Below are 21,469 nucleotides of genomic sequence, written 5' to 3'. Positions count from 1 at the left end.
GAGGTGAGAGGTGTGCTTGGGGGGTCGCGATTGGCCCCGGGGGCGGCGGCTGGTCCCCAGCGAGGTCCTGCTTGGCAGGTGGAGGAGGTTGCACGAGGTGTTGGTGGTTGATCCTGAGACCTGCTGTAGGATCTGGCCGTTCTCCCTCCTCCCTAAGCTGTCGCCCCCCCCCTCCTTTGCTGCTTGCCCCCGGGGCCCACCCGGGCTTCCCCCCTGATCCTGCTGCGGGCAGCCTGGTGGCGCCGCCATGGGGAAGCCGGACAGCCGACAGTCTCGCCTCACCTTTGAGTCCAAGAAACAGACCAGGCCGCAACCGGAGGCCGCTGCGGCGGGGTCGATGCCGGTGGAGGCCCCGCCGGGGGATGATGTCAAGTCCATATTGCTGGACATGAGGCAAAGTCTAGCGACCATAGTTGACAAAATGGATTCCATGCAATCCCGCATGGACTCGATTGTACATAAGGTTGACAGCCATGGCGAATGCCTCACGGAAACGGAGAGACGTATCTCAGACACCGAAGATCGCACGACGGAACTGTCCGCCGCTGTGGCGCGCATGGACAAAGTCCTCCATGTGATAGCAGCCAAAAACGAAGACTTGGAAGCGCGTAGTCGGAGGAACAATATCTGTATAATTGGCATTCCGGAATCGACCCACACGGGCAAGATGGAGGACTATGTGGAGGGTCTCCTGCGCGAGGTGGTGGGTACGGACTCCCTATCTCCCCAATTCATTGTGGAAAGGGCACACAGATCTCTGGCCCTGAAACCACCGCCGGGGGCTCCCCCTCGCCCTATTATCGCACGCCTATTGAACTTCCGCGACCGAGATGTCGCGCTTCGGACGGCGAGGGAGAAGAAGAGCCTATCCTATGGCGGCAATACCTTCACCATTTTCCCGGACTTCACCCCGGTGGTTCAGGAGGAGCGGAAGAAATTTGTCCAGGTCAAGCATAAGCTACGCGCTGCACAAGTTGACTACGCGCTTCTTTACCCGGCCCGCCTGCGCATCACACATCAAGGGAAACAAATTTTTTGCACTAAACCCCAACAGGCGTAGGAGTTTTTGAAGCGACTCAAGAAACGTGATCAGGACTGCTCCTCACCGCCGACATCAGACTGATGGGACTGGATTGTTGACCTGTCGATTCTGAGACTGTGGTCTGTCAGCTGGTAAGGTGGTGCGCGTATCTGCTATTATGGGACTTGATACAGTGACCCGTGAACCCGGCTTTGTCCACTGTGAGGGGCTGCTGGCGGGGTGTAGAAACTCTTTGGCTTGCACTAGACTCTCAGGAAATCATCGTCTGGCTGGGCACCCTTTCGTTGACCATGGGGAGGGCCCGGCCCACGGGCGGGGGGCTCCTTCTGGATCAAGGGGTTATTGTGTATTCACCTAGACTGTCCTCCCAAGGGTATTACCCAATCGACTTTAAGTTCTCATGTTGCTCCACTGTGGCCTTTGCTATGGACGGAGTTCGTTTGGGGGGGGGGGGAGGGGGTCTGTCCAGATAGCATGTTTGGGATGCTGCTGTGGGTGGGGGTGGGGGGGAGTTGGGGATTTACTATGTTTGTTAAGTTTGTATGGAAATGTGGCGCTGTTGGCATGGTCTTCTTCACACGGGTCGGGAGGTGGCGTTTGCATTATATTGCTGGGTGTGAGTCTTTTGGTCTACCATGAGTGATCCGCAAACACATAGGGACTCGACTGGGCAACTTAACTTTCTATCCTGGAATGTAAGGGGCTTGGGGGACCACAGAAAGCGCAGGCACGTCCTGGCATACCTGGACAGGCACCACGTGGGAGTGGCCTTTCTTCAGGAGACGCACCTAGATCCCTCCAGGCCGGTGCTGTTTGCCTCGCGCTGGGCGGTGCACCGTACCTTCTCCTCTTACTCCACCTACTCGCGTGGGGTGGCCATCCTCATTAGGAAACATACCCCGTTTGTGCACATGGGTGAGCGGATAGACCGGGAGGGCAGGTATTGTATTGTCTGGGGGCGCATGGGCATGGATACGCTCACTTTGGTGTGCTATTATGGTCCCAACACTGATGATCCGTCCTGTCTTCAAACGCTGTGGGGAGAGATCCTGCGTGTCGGTTCCACTCACCTAGTGTGGGGAGGTGACTTTAACATAGCTGTTGACCCCGTGAGTGATAGGTCGAAGCCGAACCCACACCACTATTCCCGCTCGCAGGCATATGTGCGTGACCTTCTCACCGAGCGTCATCTTCTGGACACGTGGCGTTCTAGGCACCCGGTGACAAGAGAGGGCACGCACTGGACTGCCGCGCACTCCACATGGGCGAGACTGGACTATATCCTGGTTTCACCGGGGCTTGCCCCCACGATAGGCTGGGTAAAACACCTCGCTCGCACGTACTCCGATCACGCCCCGGTCCTGCTGAGCTTGGTCTTGACTGACCTCGCCGGTTCCCCGATGTCGTGGAGACTGCAGCCCACTGCCCTGCTGGATGATGTCTTCAGATCCGAAATAGCGCAGGAAATTGAGAGCTTCTTCCAACGCAATGGTGGCACGGTGGATAGTGTTGCCGTGGTGTGGGAGGCCTTCAAAGTCACGATTAGAGGACTATGCATCTCGAAGGGGGTGGGGGTCCTCAAGGTTTTACGTAGCGCCCTTTGTAAACTCGAGGCTGACCTGAAAGACTTGGAGAATGCCCCCACGTTTCATACTGATGCTGGGGCTCAGGCCCGCTTTCGGGAACTGCTGACCGAATATAAAGACACAGCGGACAGAGAAGTCCGGTTCAGGGGGAAACACTTTCAGGCTCGCAGATACGGGGAGGGGGAGCGCCCGGGTAAATACCTAGCTTGGGCAATCCGGCCGCCCCGTTTTAATAACCAAATCCTCGAGATCCAGGATGGGTCGGGAGAGCTCCACAGGGACACCCGGTCCATCATGCAAACATTTGTTACTCATTATACCGACCTGTACTCCTCCGCCCACGCGGAACCGCCGGAGCTAGCTCCCTATTTGGGGGAAACCACACTGGGATGGCTATCTGATACGCAGAGGAAGTTCCTCATGGCGCCGCTCGGGATTGACGAAATTCGCGAGGCCATCATGCAAATGGCCTCGGGGAAAGCCCCTGGCCTCGACGGGCTCCCGATCGAGTTTTATAAGTCGTACATAGATATCCTTGCCCCGATCTTGAAAGAGGTGTTTGAGGAGGCCCACACACTGGGAAAGCTCCCCCCTACCATGAGAGAGGCATTGATTACCTCCCTTTTGAAGCCGGGTAAACCGGCGGCCTCCCCTGACTCCTACCGGCCACTGTCCCTCCTTAACTGTGACGTAAAGACCCTCTCCAAAACTCTGGCTAACCGGTTGACGCTCCTTATGCAGGGGCTAGTACTCCCGGATCAGTCGGGTTTTATACCGGGCAGGGCGACGTCGCACAACCTGCGCACGCTGTTCGCCACTCTGCAGAACGTTGACCCCAGCCTCCAGATGGCGGCCGTTTTTTTGGACGCGACGAAAGCGTTCGACTCCCTGGAGTGGGATTACCTGGTGGCGGTGCTGACTAGTATGGGCTTCCCCCTGGTTTTCCTGGGCTGGATAGCTATCCTTTACGGAGGCCCCCGCGCCAGGGTATTGATCAATGGTAGGACGTCGGAGCCCTTTGGAATCGCCCGGGGGACCAGGCAGGGGTGCCCCTTATCCCCGCTCTTGTTCGCACTGGCGGTAGAGCCCCTTGCTTCGCGGTTGCGACAGCGTCATCAACATCGGGCGCTGATCTGCGAGCAGAGGCAGCTTCTGCTGTCGCTCTATGCAGATGACATAACTTTGTATGTGCGGGACCCCCAACACAACCTGAACCCACTACTTCGGGAATTCATCACGTATGGGGAAATGTCGGGCGTGCGAATCAATTGGTCAAAGTCTCAGATCCTCCATTTGACGGATGGATGTCGGAGGTTCTCACTTGACTATCCCATAGAATGGTGTGAGTCTGACGTAAAATATCTCGGCATCAGGGTATCCCGTGACAGGGAAGAACTGATGCGCTCTAACTACGGTGCGGCGTTGACACAGGTCTCCTCCTGTGTGGACCGCTGGATCGCGCTCCCCCTCTCGCTGGCAGGACGTGCTGCCTTGATTAAAATGGTGGTACTCCCCCGACTCTTATATCTGTTTATGAATATTCCCTTCCGACCGGGTCGGCATTTTTTCAATCGAATGCGCTCGGAACTGATTCGGCTCGTCTGGGGTGGGAAGAGACCTCGGTTGAAGTGGGAGGTGATGATCTCTCCCTACTCCCGGGGGGGTTTGGACATACCGGACCTGGAGTTGTACTACTATTGCGCTCAAGCACACTATGCATATTACTGGTTCCACCCCATTGCATTTATGCCCCAACTCGCTGCGGAGGACTGGCTGGCGGCTCCTCTGCCTCTGCACGGTCTGTTGCATAGTACTCTCCCTCATAACACCTCGGATTATAATGCATTGCAGGGAACGGTGCGGGTATGGCGGGAGATATCTAAGCGAGTTGCGAGCTCGTTCTTGTACTCGCCCCTTCTCCCCATTGCCTACCACCCGCAGCTTCCCCTTCTACAGGAAAGACTGTTTCAAGACTTGATCCGCAAATTGGGAATTCAAAGGTGGGGCGATCTATTCTCAGCTGGGCGCTTCCGAGATCGGGAACACTTCTTCGATGGGTACGCGCCTACCCCCTTGGAGCTATTCACCTACGTGAGACTGAGGCATGGCATGCGGTCCATATTACAGACATTCCCAGTGGAACCCGTAATCACTGACCCATTGCACAGAGTCTTACAGGCGTCCTCGCCCTCCCACCTGGTCTCCATACTATACCACACAATTCGATCTGACGCTGCACTAGACACCTCACGGGCTCGTGGGGAGTGGGAGCGGGAGTTGGGGCTAGAGCTGGGAGATGACAGGTGGTCCTACTGTTGCATACAGACGGAGCAAATTTCTGCGAGCAGCAGACACCGTATCATACACTTTAAGTTCCTAAACCGCCTGTACTGCACACCGGTCACCAAACACAAATTTAAACTACAAGACTCGGATAACTGTGAGAGATGTCACGCCCCACATGCGGACTTCCTGCACTTGTCCTGGGATTGCCCCACAATTCAGACCTACTGGACCCAAGTGTTTTCCGCTGTCTCACAGATGGTGGACCTACTCCTTGAGCCCGACCCGGTGCAGGCCTTATTGGGGTATACCAAACACATTCCGCGGGCGAGCCGCAGGTTTGTCACGGTGGCGCTGCTGTTGGCGAAGCGGCGGATAGCGTGCCGTTGGGGTAGGGGGAGGGCTCCGAAATTTAAGGAATGGCTTAAAGACCTTGTCTACTGCCAAGAGCAGATACTGGCATACTCCGACCTGCTCCCGGCTCGATCCCGCCCCGCCGATATCTGGGGCCCACTACAATGTTACCTACTGCAATACCCGGGGGCCCTGGCTGGGGATGCCCCCCCCATGGCCCATGACGGCGCTGCTTCTGCTGCTCCTGATGCACAACTTGAGCGGGGGGACGGTTGAGCTGTTGCGGTGCTGTGGGGGCGGGAGTTCTGTTCTGTTCCCCTCTCCCTACGTGGCTATTCTGCCCTTCCTTCCAAGTTTACCGGGCTGGGATGATCGGGTTGCATACCTGTTACACGTGTTTTAATGATGACGATCTCGCCCTGGGAAAGGTATACTGCATGAGGAAGGTCCACTAAAGTACCTCCCAGGAATACGTTGTTCGCTTGACTTGTGTGTGGCTCTGCTGCCAGCTGTTCTTGCCCAAGGTCCCTGCGCCAAAGACTCATGATAATTTATGTTTTGGCTGTAATCGCTCCCCCCGGACATACATAAGATATACTGCTGCAATGATTCAGACCTTGTAATGCCACTGAAGTTTGCTTATGATAAACTGTGTGAATGTAATGTTTTGATGCAAAATTCAATAAATAAAGTTTAAAAAAAAAAAAAAAAAAAAAAGAGATCGGAGGAGCTGAAATAAATAAGTCCAACTTAGGGAATCGAACGCCTTATCTATATCGGCCCAAAGAATGGCTGCAGGGCAGCCCAGCTCCGGGGCCTTCGCAATGGCATTGTGAACCCGTCTAATATTGTGCTGGGTAGACCGGTGTGGCATGAAGCCGGCCTGGTCTGGGTGGATCATTTTGTGGATCCACGTGCAGAGGTGGTCAGCAAGGACCTTACCCAACAGTTTGGGTTCAAAATTTAGGAGGAATATGGGGCGATAAGAAGATGGTTCTTCTGGTGGGGTGGCCTGGTTTAAGGAACACCACTATCTCGGCATTGCGCCAATCAGGAAGTAAGATGTGCTGCTCCAGAGCCTCATGGAGTGCATCCAACTGATGTGGCCGATGTGCGCCATATGTGGTCGTAGGAAGTCATTAAGGAAGCCGCTGGGGTCAGGTGTGCGGCCGGCGTGCATGTTGGATAAAGCCGCACCGAGTACCTCTGCGGTTATGGGGGCATCTAGCTGGTCACGCAGATGGTCTGGTAGCTTTTTGGGAGATCTGTCTGTTTGAAATTCCCCTATTGTCACGCTCGATATGAGTTCCTTCTGCTTGTATAAGGAGGCATAGTCGGCTGCGAACCCTTGGATGACTGTGTCAGGGGTAGTACAAAGGTCCACGTATGGCAGTGCCGGCACCGAGGTGGGGGACATCGTCGCCTGACACAAACGATGAAGCATTTTGTTTGATTTGTTACCCCATTGATAAATCCTATATTGGGTCGCCAACCAGATCTCATGCGTCTCCTTAGTAAGATGCTGATGGATTTGTTGTTGTACTTGGAGGCTGCGTTGCGGTATTGGGCCTGAGGTCTCTGCAGCTTAGGCTTCAAGAGTCCTCTGGTGATTTTCTAGGTCTACTAATTGTGTGAGGCGCTTGCGTTTTTCCCCAGCGCAAAAGCTGATGTCCACCCCGGGGATAGTGGGTTTAAGAGCTTCCCACAGTATAGCACTGGAGGGGACAGTGCCCACATTGGACGTTAGATAGTCTGTATTTGCTTGTCGGGGAACGTCTTGGTAACCCAGGTTGCGGAGGTGCCAGGGTGACATGCGCCATCCGAAGAGGGGTTTGTTTGCCCAATGTGCAGTCTAAGTATAACCAGGAGTGGTCGGAGAGGCCTCTGGGCAGGATAGAGACATGTGAGGCCCTATGGATGTGGCTGCGTGGTAAGAAGAAGTAGTCAATTCTGGATAGGGAGCCATGTACGGCTGAAAGGAATGTGGCGGGCATATCACCCCAGCGTGGCGGCTAGCTGATGGAGTTTGGACTCTCCCGGTTGGGGCCTATCTCCTGACTCACGCCAGCGGTCCAAGGGTGACATGGCGTCATTCCAGTCGACGTCCAGTATTATTAGACAATCTGGGAGTTCTCCCCAGAGTCGTGTGATTTTGTCAATGAAAATGTGTCCTAAGGGGAGAGGGGCGTAAAAGCAGCCTATGGTTATTGTTTTGCTGAATAATGTACCTGTCGCTATGGTGTATCGTTCCCCTGGATCTGACCAGAGTTTGTACAGAGTGAAGGGGATCCTGCGGTGCACCAGAATGGCCGTTCCGCGACAGTCGCTTGTGAACCCTCAGTGATATACTGTGTCATAACCAAACCGGGCAAGACATGGGGCTTTATTGCTTAGTAGATGGGTCTCTTGCAGTAGGAGTATATCCACTTCCCAGCGATTGGCTTGCTGAAGGACAGCGCTTCTCTTTATTTTATTGGGCATCCCTCTAATTTCCACGTTATAAAGTTCAGACCCCCAGGCTGGGAATTACTTGTGTGCGAGGTCATCTGTCATCTAGGGAGGGTGCCAGCTAGGGTGAGCGCATGAAAATGTACTGAGTTCCCTGTGCCTATGTGTGAACTGAAATAACTCTAGTCCAGGAAATCTAAACATCCCTCTCCAACCAGCCCCTACCCCAATACCTCCACCAACAAGGAGTATCTGTCGCGGTTTGCGAGAGCCCGAGGCCCCAACAGGGATTGCCAGGGTACCTCTGTCAATAGTACCCAAACTTTCGACAAAACTTTAAAATAATTGTTCAGGGGTTGTTAGTGGCTCCAGGCCCCCAAGCCATATTTGCTCTCTAGGTGAGCCATAGTCTTCGGGGTGATCAATATCCTCAGTCGAAGCCATGGTCAGAAGAGGCAGGAATGGTCCCACTGCATTCACGACTCGTCGCCCTGTGTCTGGGAGCGCCAGTTGGACCTCGACCTGTGCCGCCTTTTGGAGTTGACCCTCTTCGGACGATTCCTATGTGTACCCTGTGAGGAGTCAGACTCCAGAGGCAGTGGGGTGTGTGGTTTTAGATGTACTGTCTCACAGGCCCAAGTGAAGACTGTTTCCGGCGTATCAAAGAAGAGAGATTTAGAATTATATGTTATTCTCATTCAGGCTGGGTACAACAGCATATGCTGCACATTGAGTTCTCTAAGTCTGTGTTTTGCGGCTGTAAATGACTGGCGCTGCTGCAGCAGGCGGGTGTAGTCTGGGAAGATCAATATGTTCTGCGAATCGTAGAGCAGTTTATCCCTGTGGGTTCTTGCATATTGAAGGATGGTGTCCGGGTCTACATAATTCAGCAGCTTGGCAATTACTGGCCTGGGGCATTCCCCCGGAGGGGGCTTCCTAGTCAATGCCTCTCCACCATGAAACAGGAGGATAAGGAGTCTTCAGGCAGGAGGGATCTCAAGCACTGCGAGAGAAAGCGTTCCATGGAGAAGCCTCGCACTCCTCCGGAAAGCCAAAGAAGCGCAGGTTATTGCATCGGGAGCGGCCCTCTGCATCTTCAAAGCGGGATGCCAACTCTTGTGTTACGACGGTGAGTTTGTTCACTTTTTTTGCAGGGTTGCCACTGTGTCCTCCACTGTCGAAAACACCGGTCTCCGCCTACGTGATACGAATTAGGCCTGGTCGTAGTTCGCAGAGTTTTGCTACGCAGAACTCCGCGAAGTTACAAAAAAAACTCTGCGAAGTTCTGCGAGTGGTGGAGTGCAGTGCGAACTGCAGTTTGTGCTGGTATTCCTGCTGCTCGGGTAGAAATTCTACCCGAGCTGAAGCTCGCGCTCGCGAACTTACCGTTCGGGCTCACGAACCTACCATTCGCAATTGGGGAAAAAACTCCACCGCACCTCACGAAGCAGAGTTTTCTGCACTCCGCGAGCTCTCCGGAGTGCAGAAAACTCTGCAAACTCCGTGAACGGAGCGAAGTTCACCGCCCAGGCCTAGATGCGATCCAAAGCCTTTCTAAGATCTTGACGCAGAAAGGAGGCCTCCAAACCCATAGCACTGATCTTTGTGTCAAGGGTATCGCGGACCTGATTGCTCGTGGCCAGCAAAGCGGCATTGTCGGGGACAGGGCTCCCAGTGTCCGTGTTGTTCGCACAACCAGGAGCTGTGGCAAACTGGCCCAGGGTGCTTTGCTTGGAAGTGGGGCCCGCTGGTTTATCCTTGGCCATGATGGAAAAGGGAGGTGGGGAGGGGGAGCCATAGTGCAGCGTCTACCCCGCTCCTGATTGTATTTCCTTCCGTTGAGGATTCTGGCAGGTATCTCCGCTAGGCGACCCGCCACCTAGGTGCCCCGTTGGGGACACTCAGGTATATTACAGCGGGCCGGGCCTCACGGAATCTGGCCCCGCCAGCCGCACTAAGCTTAGCTCAGCCGCCTCCGCTGCCCAGGGTCAGCCAGCCAAGTAGACTCCCTACCGGGATCAGACTCGACGGACCCTAGCCCACAGGTCTTCTCCCACCAGCTCAGTCCCACGGAGCCCCAGGCCGCAGTCCCTCCGGGATGTTGCAAAACGGCTGGAGCTGGGCACACAACTTTCAAGTGTGGGTGGCCCACTCCACCAGCCATCGATGGGGCGGCTTCAGTATCCACTCCGGGGCAGGGTGCCACGCAATGTCAGGGATGATCCCCAGTAGTCCCAGTTCCTCAGGGGGTGTAAAAGTATAAACTCCGTACCGCGGGCCTACCTGCTGCATACCATGTGTTCAGCGGGAGACGTTCGCTCCCTCCGGCAGCCCGGGGGAATAGTGGCACGTCTCCTCAGCAGGTACTTTATGTGAAGGGCCACCTCTGCTATACCATCAGCCAGGCCGCAACACCCACAGCACGGGCCCCAAGGTCATCGATCTGCTGCAGCATCGCCTTCTGGGCGGCGCGGACCCCAGACAGCGGGCCCCAATGCCTGCCTCCACTGCTGTGTCTTGGTCCTCTTGGGCCCCACGAGCGTCCCTAGCAGGATGGGAGGAGCGGGCGGGCTCGAGCACCCCTACGAGCGCAGCCCCGGCCATAAACTGGTCTCCTCTCAAGGCCCTCAGACCCAGCCAGCCACGAAGGTGGGTCAACAGGGTCAGCCTGGGCATAGTCAGTGTCACCGTCTGCTCCGGCGCTCCTGGGTCGATGAGAATCCCTGGGGTGGCACCCGGCCCCACGGGGCACTTCCATGGCTCAAGGCGCCCGCTGGGCCCCTTTGAGCTGCACAGCGTCGACCTCGGGGACACAGCGCTACCTCTCGTGTCTGAGGCCCTCCGATGTGGGTGAGTCTTCTGTGTGGGGCCAATGGCTATGCCCCAGCCACCAGGGGCCCCAACTGCCCGGGGTACCGCTACGTGACACACATGAGGGCCTCCATGAGCCCCACTGGGCCTTCAGGATCTTCCAGGCACCCGCAACCAGGCCCCAGATCTGGCTCCGGCCGCGCTGGCCCCGGCACCCAAGTCGTCAGCGAGTCCCGCGGGGGCAGCACTCCGGCTTCTTATTGGGCCGCACTTACCAAGCTGGGCGCACACGGCAGCACAATCTCATCCCACGGTGCTGGACTGGGCACTAGGCCGCGACTCCTCCATCGCCTGTAGTGGTCGCCCTCGGTGTCAGATCAGCCACGGCGCCAGAATCAAGAACACCTCTTGGCTCCGAGTGCAGGAGCAGTGGATTTGGCTCACTCAGGAGAGGGATATCGGTGGATTATTGCAGAGCATTGCTTGGGCGGTCGGAGCTTCACTAGGCTGCATCCACCATGATGGCTGTCCAAGCCATGCCCCCATGGAGTGCAGTCTTACTTACAAACAAATTGTCACTACATTACTGTGAGGGTTCGCTCTTGCGACGGCAGATCTTCACGACATTTCCAACATGGCGGCTGCCGTATTCCGGACCGGAAGTAGGGTGAGCAGTCCAGTAGCCCAGCAGGGAATCAACGGACCACCAACTAGAGAGCAGGGGGGCGGAGCCAGCGAGGTCAAAGAGATGCCGGGAATCGACCAGAGGAGGGACATGGAGGAGAAAGAAGGAGCCGAGGAAGAGAGGACCTAAGATTCGACTCCAACACAGGAGGAAAAGCAGCCTCCAGGAGCAACGCGCTTGAGTCCAGCTCTCCAACCGGAGAAGAGGAGGCTGGGATTCCCAACCCCGTGGCCCAGGAAGGTCGTGGGTCCAGGCAAGTGCCCCGAGCACGACTTATTTCTCTTAAGGGCTGGTGGGTGGGGGTTATGGGTCACTCTAGCCCGAAACACTAAAATCCCCCTGGCACTTAGGCACGACACGTTAGGAAGCACGGGTGACGGGAGCACTTTTTCCCCAAAAACAGCACCAGACAAAAGTGATCCAACTGTGTCCTTCTTTTTTTTGTTTTTTTTAATGTTCCTTTTCCGGTATTTCCGCCTGAGGAGAGAAAACAAGGCTGGGACAGTACCCTAACAAGAAGAAAATAGCTTCCTCTGTGGACCTATTTGTTTTGTTTTACACCATCTATGACTTTCATTTCTTAACATTGTTCAAGTCTGTGAAAAAACATAAGTGCCCAAGAACTATTGGGATAAACGAAGAAGGGAGTCTTAATAAAAGAGACCAAACCCCTGTGCCTGCTAACGGGAGGGCAGGGCGACCAGGATAGCCTCCAGATCGCAATTACCTGCGCCGCGTGCCCAGACTGTACGTACCAGTCATACATTATTGATGTAAGTACCGGCCACACATTTCCAGATTGTAAGTACCAGTCCCACATATCAGGATTGTGAGCACCAGCCCGAAGTATCACAGAGAAGGACACAGACACTATTTTGGCCCCGTTCTTGAATATGTTACATCTACTTCTCATTGACTGAATAACCATATCAGGACCTTGTTCTATACAGGTGCCAGCCACATGCAGGATCTGTGACAGAGAACAGACACGGGTAGAGTGCAGGCACCAACCCCAGGAAGGGTCTGTGACAGGGACCAGACAGACACAGGAAGAGTGCAGGCACCAACCCAAGGCAGGGTCTGTCACAGAGAACAGACGCAGGAGGAGTGCAGGCACCAAACCCAGGCAGGGTCTGTGACAGAGAACAGACACAGGAGGAGTGCAGGCACCAACCCCAGGCAGGGTCTGTGACAGAAGAACAGACAGACACAGGAAGAGTGCACGCACCAACTCCAGGCAGGGTCTGTGACAGAGAACAGACACAGGAAGAGAGCAGGTACCAACCCCAGGCAGGGTCTCTGACAGAGAACAGACACAGGAGGAGTGAAGGCACCAACCCCAGGCAGGGTCTGTGACAGAGAACAGACAGACACAGGAAGAGTGCAGGCACCAACCCCAGGCAGGGTCTGTGACAGAGAACAGACAGAAACAGGAAGAGTGCAGGCACCAACCCCAGGCAGGGTCTGTGACAGAGAACAGACAGACACAGGAATAGTGCAGGCACCAACCCCAGGAAGGGTCTGTGACAGAGAACAGACAGACACAGGAAGAGTGCAGGCACCAACCCCAGGCAGGGTCTGGATAGAGAACAGACAGACATAGGAAGAGTGCAGGCACCAACTCCAGGCAGGGTCTGTGACAGAGAACAGGCAGACACAGGAAAAGTGCAGGCACCAACCCCAGGTAGGGTCTGTGACAGAGAACAGACAGACACAGGAAGTGTGCAGGCACCAACCCCAGGCAGGGTCTGTGACAGAGAACAGACAGACACAGGAAGAAGCAGGCACCAACCCCAGACAAAGTCTGTGACAGAGAACAAACAGAGACAGGAAGAGTGCAGGCACCAACCCCAGGCAGGGTCTGTGACAGAGAACAGACAGACACCGGAAGAGTGTAGGCACCAACCCCAGGCAGGGTCTGTGACAGAGAACAGACAGACACAGGAATAGTGCAGGCACCAACCCCAGGCAGGGTCTGTGACAGAGAACAGACAGACACAGGAAGAGTGCAGGCACCAACCCCAGGCAGGGTCTGGATAGAGAACAGACAGACATAGGAAGAGTGCAAGCACCAACTCCAGGCAGGGTCTGTGACAGAGAACAGGCAGACACAGGAAAAGTGCCGGCACCAACCCCAGGTAGGGTCTGTGACAGAGAACAGACAGACACAGGAAGAAGCAGGCACCAACCCCAGACAAAGTCTGTGACAGAGAACCAACAGAGACAGGAAGAGTGCAGGCACCAACCCCAGTCAGGGTCTGTGACAGAGAACAGACAGACACCGGAAGAGTGTAGGCACCAACCCCAGGCAGGGTCTGTGACAGAGAACAGACAGACACAGGAAGAAGCAGGCACCAACCCCAGGCAGGGTCTGTGGCAGAGAACAAACAGACAAAGGAAGAGTGCAGGCACCAACCCCAGGCAGGGTCTGTGACAGAGAACAGACAGACACAGGAAGAGTGCAGGCACCAACCCCAGGCAGGGTCTGTGACAGAGAACAGACAGACACAGGAAGAGTGCAGGCACCATGCCCAGGCAGGGTCTGTGACAGAGAACAGACAGACACAGGAAGAAGCAGGCACCAACCCCAGACAGAGTCTGTGACAAAGAACAAACAGACACAGGAAGAGTGCAGGCACCAACCCCAGGCAGGGTCTGTGACAGAGAACAGACAGACACCGGAAGAGTGTAGGCACCAACCCCAGGCAGGGTCTGTGACAGAGAACAGACAGACACAGGAAGAAGCAGGCACCAACCCCAGGCAGGGTCTGTGACAGAGAACAAACAGACAAAGGAGGAGTGCAGGCACCAACCCCAGCCACTGTCTGTGACAGTGAACAGACAGGCACAGGAAAAGTGCAGGCACCAACCCCAGGCACTGTCTGTGACAGAGAACAGACAGACACAGGAAGAAGCAGGCACCAACCCCAGGCAGGGTCTGTGACAGAGAACAAACAGACAAAGGAGGAGTGCAGGCACCAACCCCAGCCACTGTCTGTGACAGTGAACAGACAGGCACAGGAAAAGTGCAGGCACCAACCCCAGGCACTGTCTGTGACAGAGAACAGACAGACACAGGAAGAGGGCAGGCACCAACCCCAGGCAGGGTCTGTGACAGAGAACAGACACAGGAAGAGTGCCAGCACCAACCCCAGGTAGGGTCTGTGACAGAGAACAGACAGCCTAGGAAGTGTGCAGGCACCAACCCCAGGCAGCGTCTGTGACAGAGAACAGACAGACACAAGAAGAGTGCAGGCACCAACCCCAGGCAGGGTCTGTGACAGAGAACAGACACAGGAAGACTGCAGGCACCAACCCCAGGCAGGATCTGTGACCGAAAACAGACAACCAAAATGAGAGAGCGTGCGTCAAACGTGTACATGGTCTGTAACAGAGAATAGTCACAGGAGGGGAGCAGGTACCGGCCTCATACAGGGTCTGTGACTGAGAATAGACATATTGAGAGCATGTATCAAGACACCTACAGGATCTTCGACGGAGAACAGGGTCACAGGAAGACGGCAGGTGCCAGCCTCATACAGGGTCTGTCATTGAGAACAGACAGTCACAGGAAGACGGCAGGTGCCAGCCTCATACAGGGTCTGTCATTGAGAACAGACAGTCACAGGAAGATGGCAGGTGCCAGCCTCATACAGGGTCTGTGACGGAGATCAGACATTCACAGGAAGACGGCAGGTGCCAGCCTCATACAGGGTCTGTGACTGAGAACAGGCAGCAGGCACCATGCAGAATAGAAGACAAGAAACAGGCAGCGAGAGAGAGTGAGCATAGACCGTCATTTGCTTTCATGGTCTATGACAGGAGTCAGGTAGGTGCCTGCAGAGAGAGTCTGCAACGGAGCAGGTTCCAGCCCTTTACAAGGTCTGAAGCAGGAATCAGACACCAGCCTCTTACAGGGTCTGAAGCAGGAATCAGACATCAGCCTTACGGGGTCTGCAACAGAAACAGGCAACACACTTATAAAGGGGTCTGTGACAAGCAACATTCTGATGCAGAGTCTGCAACAAGGAACAGGCAGCCAGTAGAGCAGGCACTGAATCCAAGCAGGGTGCATGGCAGGAAGGCAGCAGACAGATTGAGAGCGTGAACAGTAGGGTCAAAGGTTTCGGCCCAGTGTCCATGTGACAAACTGCTTCCGTTTTACTATCCTGGCCCGGAATATCTTCTTCTGCAGGAGACCCGGACCACGAGTCCCCTGACAAGTGCTTTACATCTGGTGTGTTCCTTTGTCTCCATCAGAGTACGAGATGAAGTCCACCCAGGGAGGTCCTGCTTTTAACCCGAGTGGATCCCCCTCAAATGACCAGCCTATAACACTACTAAAGGCTTGCGGCGGACGAGTAGAGTAGTGGGGTAGATGTCGCCTCAAACTCAGAGAGGAGAGCACCTACTGACACTACCTTCTGACTCTGTGTAGTACGTCATATCTAGGCTCCATCTGAGCGTATGTGCATCATGCATGTTTGGCACAGCTGTGTACAGCGCTGTATTGCCATTAGCAGGGCCTCACAGTGCTGTTAGGCTCAGGTACCTTCAGGTCTATAGGATGCAGTGCTTGTGGACATGTGATGTGAGGCTTCCATGTGCTGCAGTGGGGGCCTCGGCATGTGTGTAAAAGGCTTTCTGTTGTAGGGAGTATCAAAGTCTTGGTTGTAGTCAGTGCCTACAGTCCCCCTTCTCTTTGTCTCACCCCAGGCCCCAACACAGCTCCTCAAACTCCTGTTCTCCATTAGAAGGTTTCAAGGCCTCGTGCCACTGTCTGTCTTGAATATCCGTCCTGAATGGAGGAGAGATGGTTTGTGGTTCACTCACAACTTCACAGGCCACCTTCAAAGGTTTGGGGTGAATAATGAATCTGATTGGACAGTTGGATTGCAGCCAATAATCTTCGGACTGAACTGAACACAGCAGCACATCCGGTGCTCCTGCTAATATCAAGGAGCTCTGCACAGCACTGAAGAGGAAGACGAGGCCAGACACGGGGATCCTGAGTGCCTCCCTTCTGCAGGAGGCGCTAAACCCCGGGACCGAGGAAGAAACACTGCTGGTGCTGAAGGACTCCGGAGGAGGACGGCCTGCGAGGAGAGGACTCGTCCAAATCACCCAGAGCCTGGGGTCAGTGTTCAGAAACTTAAAGGAAGGAGGTCGGAGACTCCTAAACTGCCAAAATCAGGCTCTGTAATCACTGCCCAGCATGACATGCATTCATGCATTCATCCTGCGAGGGGTCCCAGATCAAGTGCCCTTGAAGCAGTAACTCTAGCACACCTGGCCTGCATTCGCTGCACTCCTCTGTGTCTGATGATCGTGTAAAGCTGGTGTGTCTAACAAGATGACCTGCACTGCTAGTCATGTGCGCCAATGCCAATGTGAGCCCATATGACACCCTGCATTACTGCACCTCTGCCTCTCCATCCCTTCTGCTGTGTACCATGACCATGTGACAGCGTGTGTCACACCCTGCATTACTGCACCTCTGCCTCTCCACCTCTTCTGCTGTGTACCATGACCATGTGACAGCGTGTGTCACACCCTGCATTACTGCACCTCTGCCTCTCCATCCCTTCTGCTGTGTACCATGACCATGTGACAGCGTGTGTCACACCCTGCATTACTGCACCTCTGCCTCTCCACCTCTTCTGCTGTGTACCATGACCATGTGACAGCGTGTGTCACACCCTGCATTACTGCACCTCTGCCTCTCCATCTCTTCTGCTGTGTACCATGACCATGTGACAGTGTGTGTCACAGCCTGCATTACTACACCTCTGGGTCTGCACCTGGTCTGCTTTATCTAATGACCATGTATGCCCGTGTGCTACACCCTGCATTACTGCATCTCCGGGTCTGCACCTCTTCTGCTGTGTACCATGACCATGAGACCATGTGTGCTGCACCCTGCATGACTGCACCTCTGCACCTCTTCTGCTGTCTATCATGACCATAAGACCATGTGTGCTGCACCTCTGCATCTGCACCTCTTCTGCCGTCAACCAGGACCATGAGACCGTGTGTGCCGAACCCTGCATTACTGCACGTCATCTGCTGTGTCTCATGACCATGTGAGCCACTGTGTTATGCCCTGCATTGCTACACTTCTTATGCTGTGTCTCATGACCATGAGACTGTTTGTGCACCATAACCACATGAGCTCCTAAGATAACCCTGCATTGCCACATCATGGGGTATATTTACAAGAAACATTCGGAGCGCGGTGTTAAGCCAAAATTGCTAATGAAACGCATCAACAGTTTCAAAACGCAGTGATGCACCGTATTTGCAAGAATGCGGCCCACTCCTGTATTTTCTCGAGTGATGGCACTAAATGTAGCTGCCTAGTGCCGCAGGGGTCCCTGCGTTGCAGGAAATGATTGTTCATTTGCACATAAAAAATTACTAATGGTGATTTGTAATTTCTATGTGTGCTTAAGAATGTAGCACATATAGAAGTTGGAAAATGTCTTTTTTTTAATGATTGTTTATGTGCAGGAAGGGACCCCTTTCTGCACATGAACAATCACTAATGGTGAATTGCTGTGTCTGTGTGCGCTTCAGAATGCAGCACACACAGAAACAGCAAAAACTAAGAGAAATTAATCATTTCTCCTCACTGGCCCTGTTTAAGACCAGGTTTTCCATGGCCTTATTTTTGGTGCTGCCCCTTATTTACACCACCCTTGTAAATAAGGGGCAGCGTTAAAAAGCAATGAATTTTGTGGTGGAACGCCCACAGCAACAGCCGTAGCCGGTCCCTTCGCTGCAGCGGACTGCCGCGGTAAGGGTCATATTTACAAGGTGACGTTAAGCCACGTTAAGTGGCTTTAGGCCACCTCGTAATTATGGAGCAGGGCATTGCATCACAGGAACGTCATTAAAAGTGACGTTCCTGTGGTGCAATGCTCTTGTAAATATGCCCCCAAGTCTTCTCACACCCACAAAAGTAAGAGTCCAGGCGCTACACACTGCACTACCCATTAAACCCTTTCAGTATGTCTTGGTATCCCAAAACACCCACATACATATGACTTCTGATTATCTGCAGCTGCTTATGTGGTGTGAGGTGAAAACCTTGGGGCTCTGACAGACACCCAGTGCGATCTTCTGCAGTTTCTTACATGGGTCTCACTTTGAAACTCACTTACAACAAACTTACCTAATGCGTATGGGCAGCCTCCTCCAGGGACCCATGGAGACCCACAGAGTGAACTGTGATCCCTGAATGATCACAGATGTCCCTCCTCCAGGGACCCATGGAGACCCACAGAGTGAACTGTGATCTCCAAATGATCACACAGGTCCCTTGCCCTCTTCTAGGAGATGCGACTAACCTGTGATCCCTAAAATCTGATTTAAATACTGTTTATTCCTTTGTGGGAATTATAGTGTGTCTTTGTTAGTAAACTCTGAACTCCCCCTCACATACCTTGTACTCTTGGACAACCATTTATGTGGGACCCGCAGGGTGCCTTTGATCCCTGAACACCCAGACACAGTGCATCTTCTGAGACTCCAGTAGTGTATACACTTGTGAATCCTGAACACCCACACACATACCTTGTGCTCTTCTGCAGCTTCCTGTATGGGGTTCACTGAATGACTTGTCACCTCTGAACACTTGCACACATAGCTCCCGCTCTCAGGCTGCCTCCCTGATGGGGCTCACAGAGGGACTTTGTGATCCCTGAATTTCCACAGACATACTCTGTGATCTTCACTTGTCGTTACAGAACACCCACACACACCTTGTGCTCCTTAGCAGGTTCCTTAATGGGGCTCACACTGGGACTTTGGAATCCATGAATGCCCACGCACATACCTTGTACTCCTCTGCAGCCTCGTCTACAGGACTTGCAAAGTGAGTTCTATGGTCCTTGGACTCCCGGCAGACCACACATATCATCCTCTGATCCTCTGCACAGAACAGCCTCAGTTTCTCACACAGATTCTCCTCAGGGGGCTTCACGGGGGGCAGATAAAGCTGTTTTGCAATTTCCACCATGTTCCCCAGTTGCTTATTGGGTCGGAGGCTTTTCCCAGATGTTTCCCTGCACTGTGGACAGGGGAAGTTTCCATCTCTTCCCTCCCAGCTCTGAGTGATGCAGGAGCGGCAGAAGTTGTGTCCACAATCAATAGTCACCGGATCAGTAAAATATTCCAAACAGATGGAACAAGTGGCCTCTTCCTGGAGCTTCCCCAGCTGAGCTTCTGCCGCCATGATTCAGAAATGCAGGAAGTAAACTTAAGTTTCAATTCTCTCTGTGTGTGAAGTGGGTGTGTCTGTGCATCTGCCCCTCTCTGGCTGCGCTGGGACTTCCGGGTTCATGTTACAGTGACAGAGCAGGAGGACTGCCTCCTCTGCTGCTTGTGATTTACCTTTTTTTATTTACTTATTTAGTGCATTTTTATAAAGCGCGAACATTACCCAAAGGTGTCATAGCGCTGTACAATAGAGCTAGTTACGTTACAAGAGAAAAGTGGTACAAAATAGAACATTACACAGATTAAAAATCAAGGGTACACAAACTCAAAATCCAACACAGCACGCAGGGGTGAGGAATGCACAGGAAAAAATACAAATTTACAACGAAGAGCGAACTTCCAAGAGGGGCCTGAGAATGAAGGGTACACAAACTCAAAATCCAACACAGCACGCAGGGGTGAGGAATGCACAGGAAAAAATACAAATTTACAACGAAGAACGAACTTCCAAGAGGGGCCTGAGAATGAAGGGTACACAAACTCAAAATCCAACACAGCACGCAGGGGTGAGGAATGCACAGGAAAAAATACAAATTTACAATGAAGAGCGAACTTCCAAGAGGGTTGACACCATTTCCGCGTCATGTGGTTATATTTCGAGAATCCGTAAGTGCAGAACTGGAGCTTGTAGATGGGTTCCTATAAAATCCTCTGTTATTTTTTTAATATGGCATCTCCCAAGAAGGCGCTTAGCGTGTGCGGGATTTCAGACTCCCACCGTAAGCTTGTGATAAGGGAGTCCGAGACCCGCGGGAACAGAAACTGACAATGGGCTAGAGTGAGTTGCACATCCCTGCCACACCCAGTGCAAATCCAGGACATGAGATCGTAGTCTGGTCGTAGCTGAGAATCACAGAGGTCAGAGGTGAGGAGGTCCAAAGTATGGGGCATCATTACCTCTGGCAGCAAGTTTACCCCTTGAAGCACAGTTAAGAGGCAGGAGTCTCCCCTGATAGTCTGGCAGGAACTGGATCATGGACAGCTGATGTTTGCGTGAATGGAAATGAATATGAGCTCTCAAAGGGACTTTACTGGATAGCTTTTTCTGTGATCACTTAACTAAGGTATCCAGTGGTTTCTCAATTACCACAACACTGATTAGTGTAACAAACTAAGGGCCATATTATCAAGGAACGGGGATAACATTATCGCCGCTTTAGCGCATTAAATAAAACATTCCGGGGTGGATATTCACAATGAAGTGGCGGTGAGAGGCGTTAGCCTCCTTGGCTTAACGCCTCTCACCGCCACTTCGGAAATGACAGTCTGCACCCTATTCACGAGAAAGTGGTGCAGACTGGCGTTACCCACATCGACGGCAATTAATCTCACGATTTATCGCCATAACAGGCACCCTTGCACCAGAGCGCAAGGGTGTCTGCGATCAGGAGGTTTGTTAATGCACAGCAAGGTGTCCCTTCCTGTACATTAACAAACCCAAAATGCCAGTTTGCTTTTTCCATGTGTGCTGCTACATACAGCAGACATGGGGAAAGCAAAAACGAGGAGAAATAAAGGGTTTCTCCTCGTTTAGCCACCTTAAGACCTGATTTTTCTAGGTCTTAAGTTTGGCGCTACCTCCTATTATCACCGCCCTTGAAAATAGGCGGTAGCGTCAAACTCAATGGGTGTTGCGGTGGTACGCCCACCGCAACACCCACTGCACGCCCCATTTCACGCTAAGTTTAGCGTGAAAGGGGCCCTATTCTCATGGCAGCGTTAAGCCACGTTAAGTAGGTTAATGCTGGCTTGAGAATAGAGCGCTGGCCCTGTCACCACGGGAACCTCTAAAAAAGTGACGTTCCCGTGGCGATAGGGGTTGTAAATATGCCCCTCCTTTTTTCTTTTCTTAAAGCAGGTGGTGGGAAACAAGATGGGTGGTCTCTGGTGGAGGCTGGGTTTTTTAAAGTGGGTGGAGGTGGAGGAAACGACATAGGATGGAAGCAGGATGGAGACACATGTGTGGGACCAAAGCGACGT

General features: G+C 53.5%; 1 protein-coding gene across 2 annotated transcripts in view; it reads right to left on the bottom strand.

The window, feature by feature from the left end:
* The window catches only part of LOC146839499 (E3 ubiquitin-protein ligase TRIM39-like), a 182,531-nt gene extending 163,037 nt beyond the window's left edge, over nucleotides 1-19,494 (bottom strand). For both annotated transcript variants that reach the window (XM_085651541.1, XM_085651540.1), the window contains exon 1: nucleotides 19,047-19,494. In XM_085651541.1, the coding sequence (XP_085507667.1) occupies nucleotides 19,047-19,445 (399 nt within the window). In that variant the 5' untranslated portion in view covers nucleotides 19,446-19,494. The remainder of the gene's footprint in view (nucleotides 1-19,046) is intronic.
* Between the last annotated feature and the right edge of the window lie 1,975 nt (nucleotides 19,495-21,469).

Source organism: Triturus cristatus, chromosome 4_1 (genome assembly GCF_964204655.1).
Source record: "Triturus cristatus chromosome 4_1, aTriCri1.1, whole genome shotgun sequence".
Taxonomy (NCBI): Eukaryota; Metazoa; Chordata; class Amphibia; order Caudata; family Salamandridae; genus Triturus; species Triturus cristatus.
The sequence above is the reverse complement of the archived record's forward strand: the minus strand, read 5'-3'. Positions and strand labels throughout refer to the sequence as shown.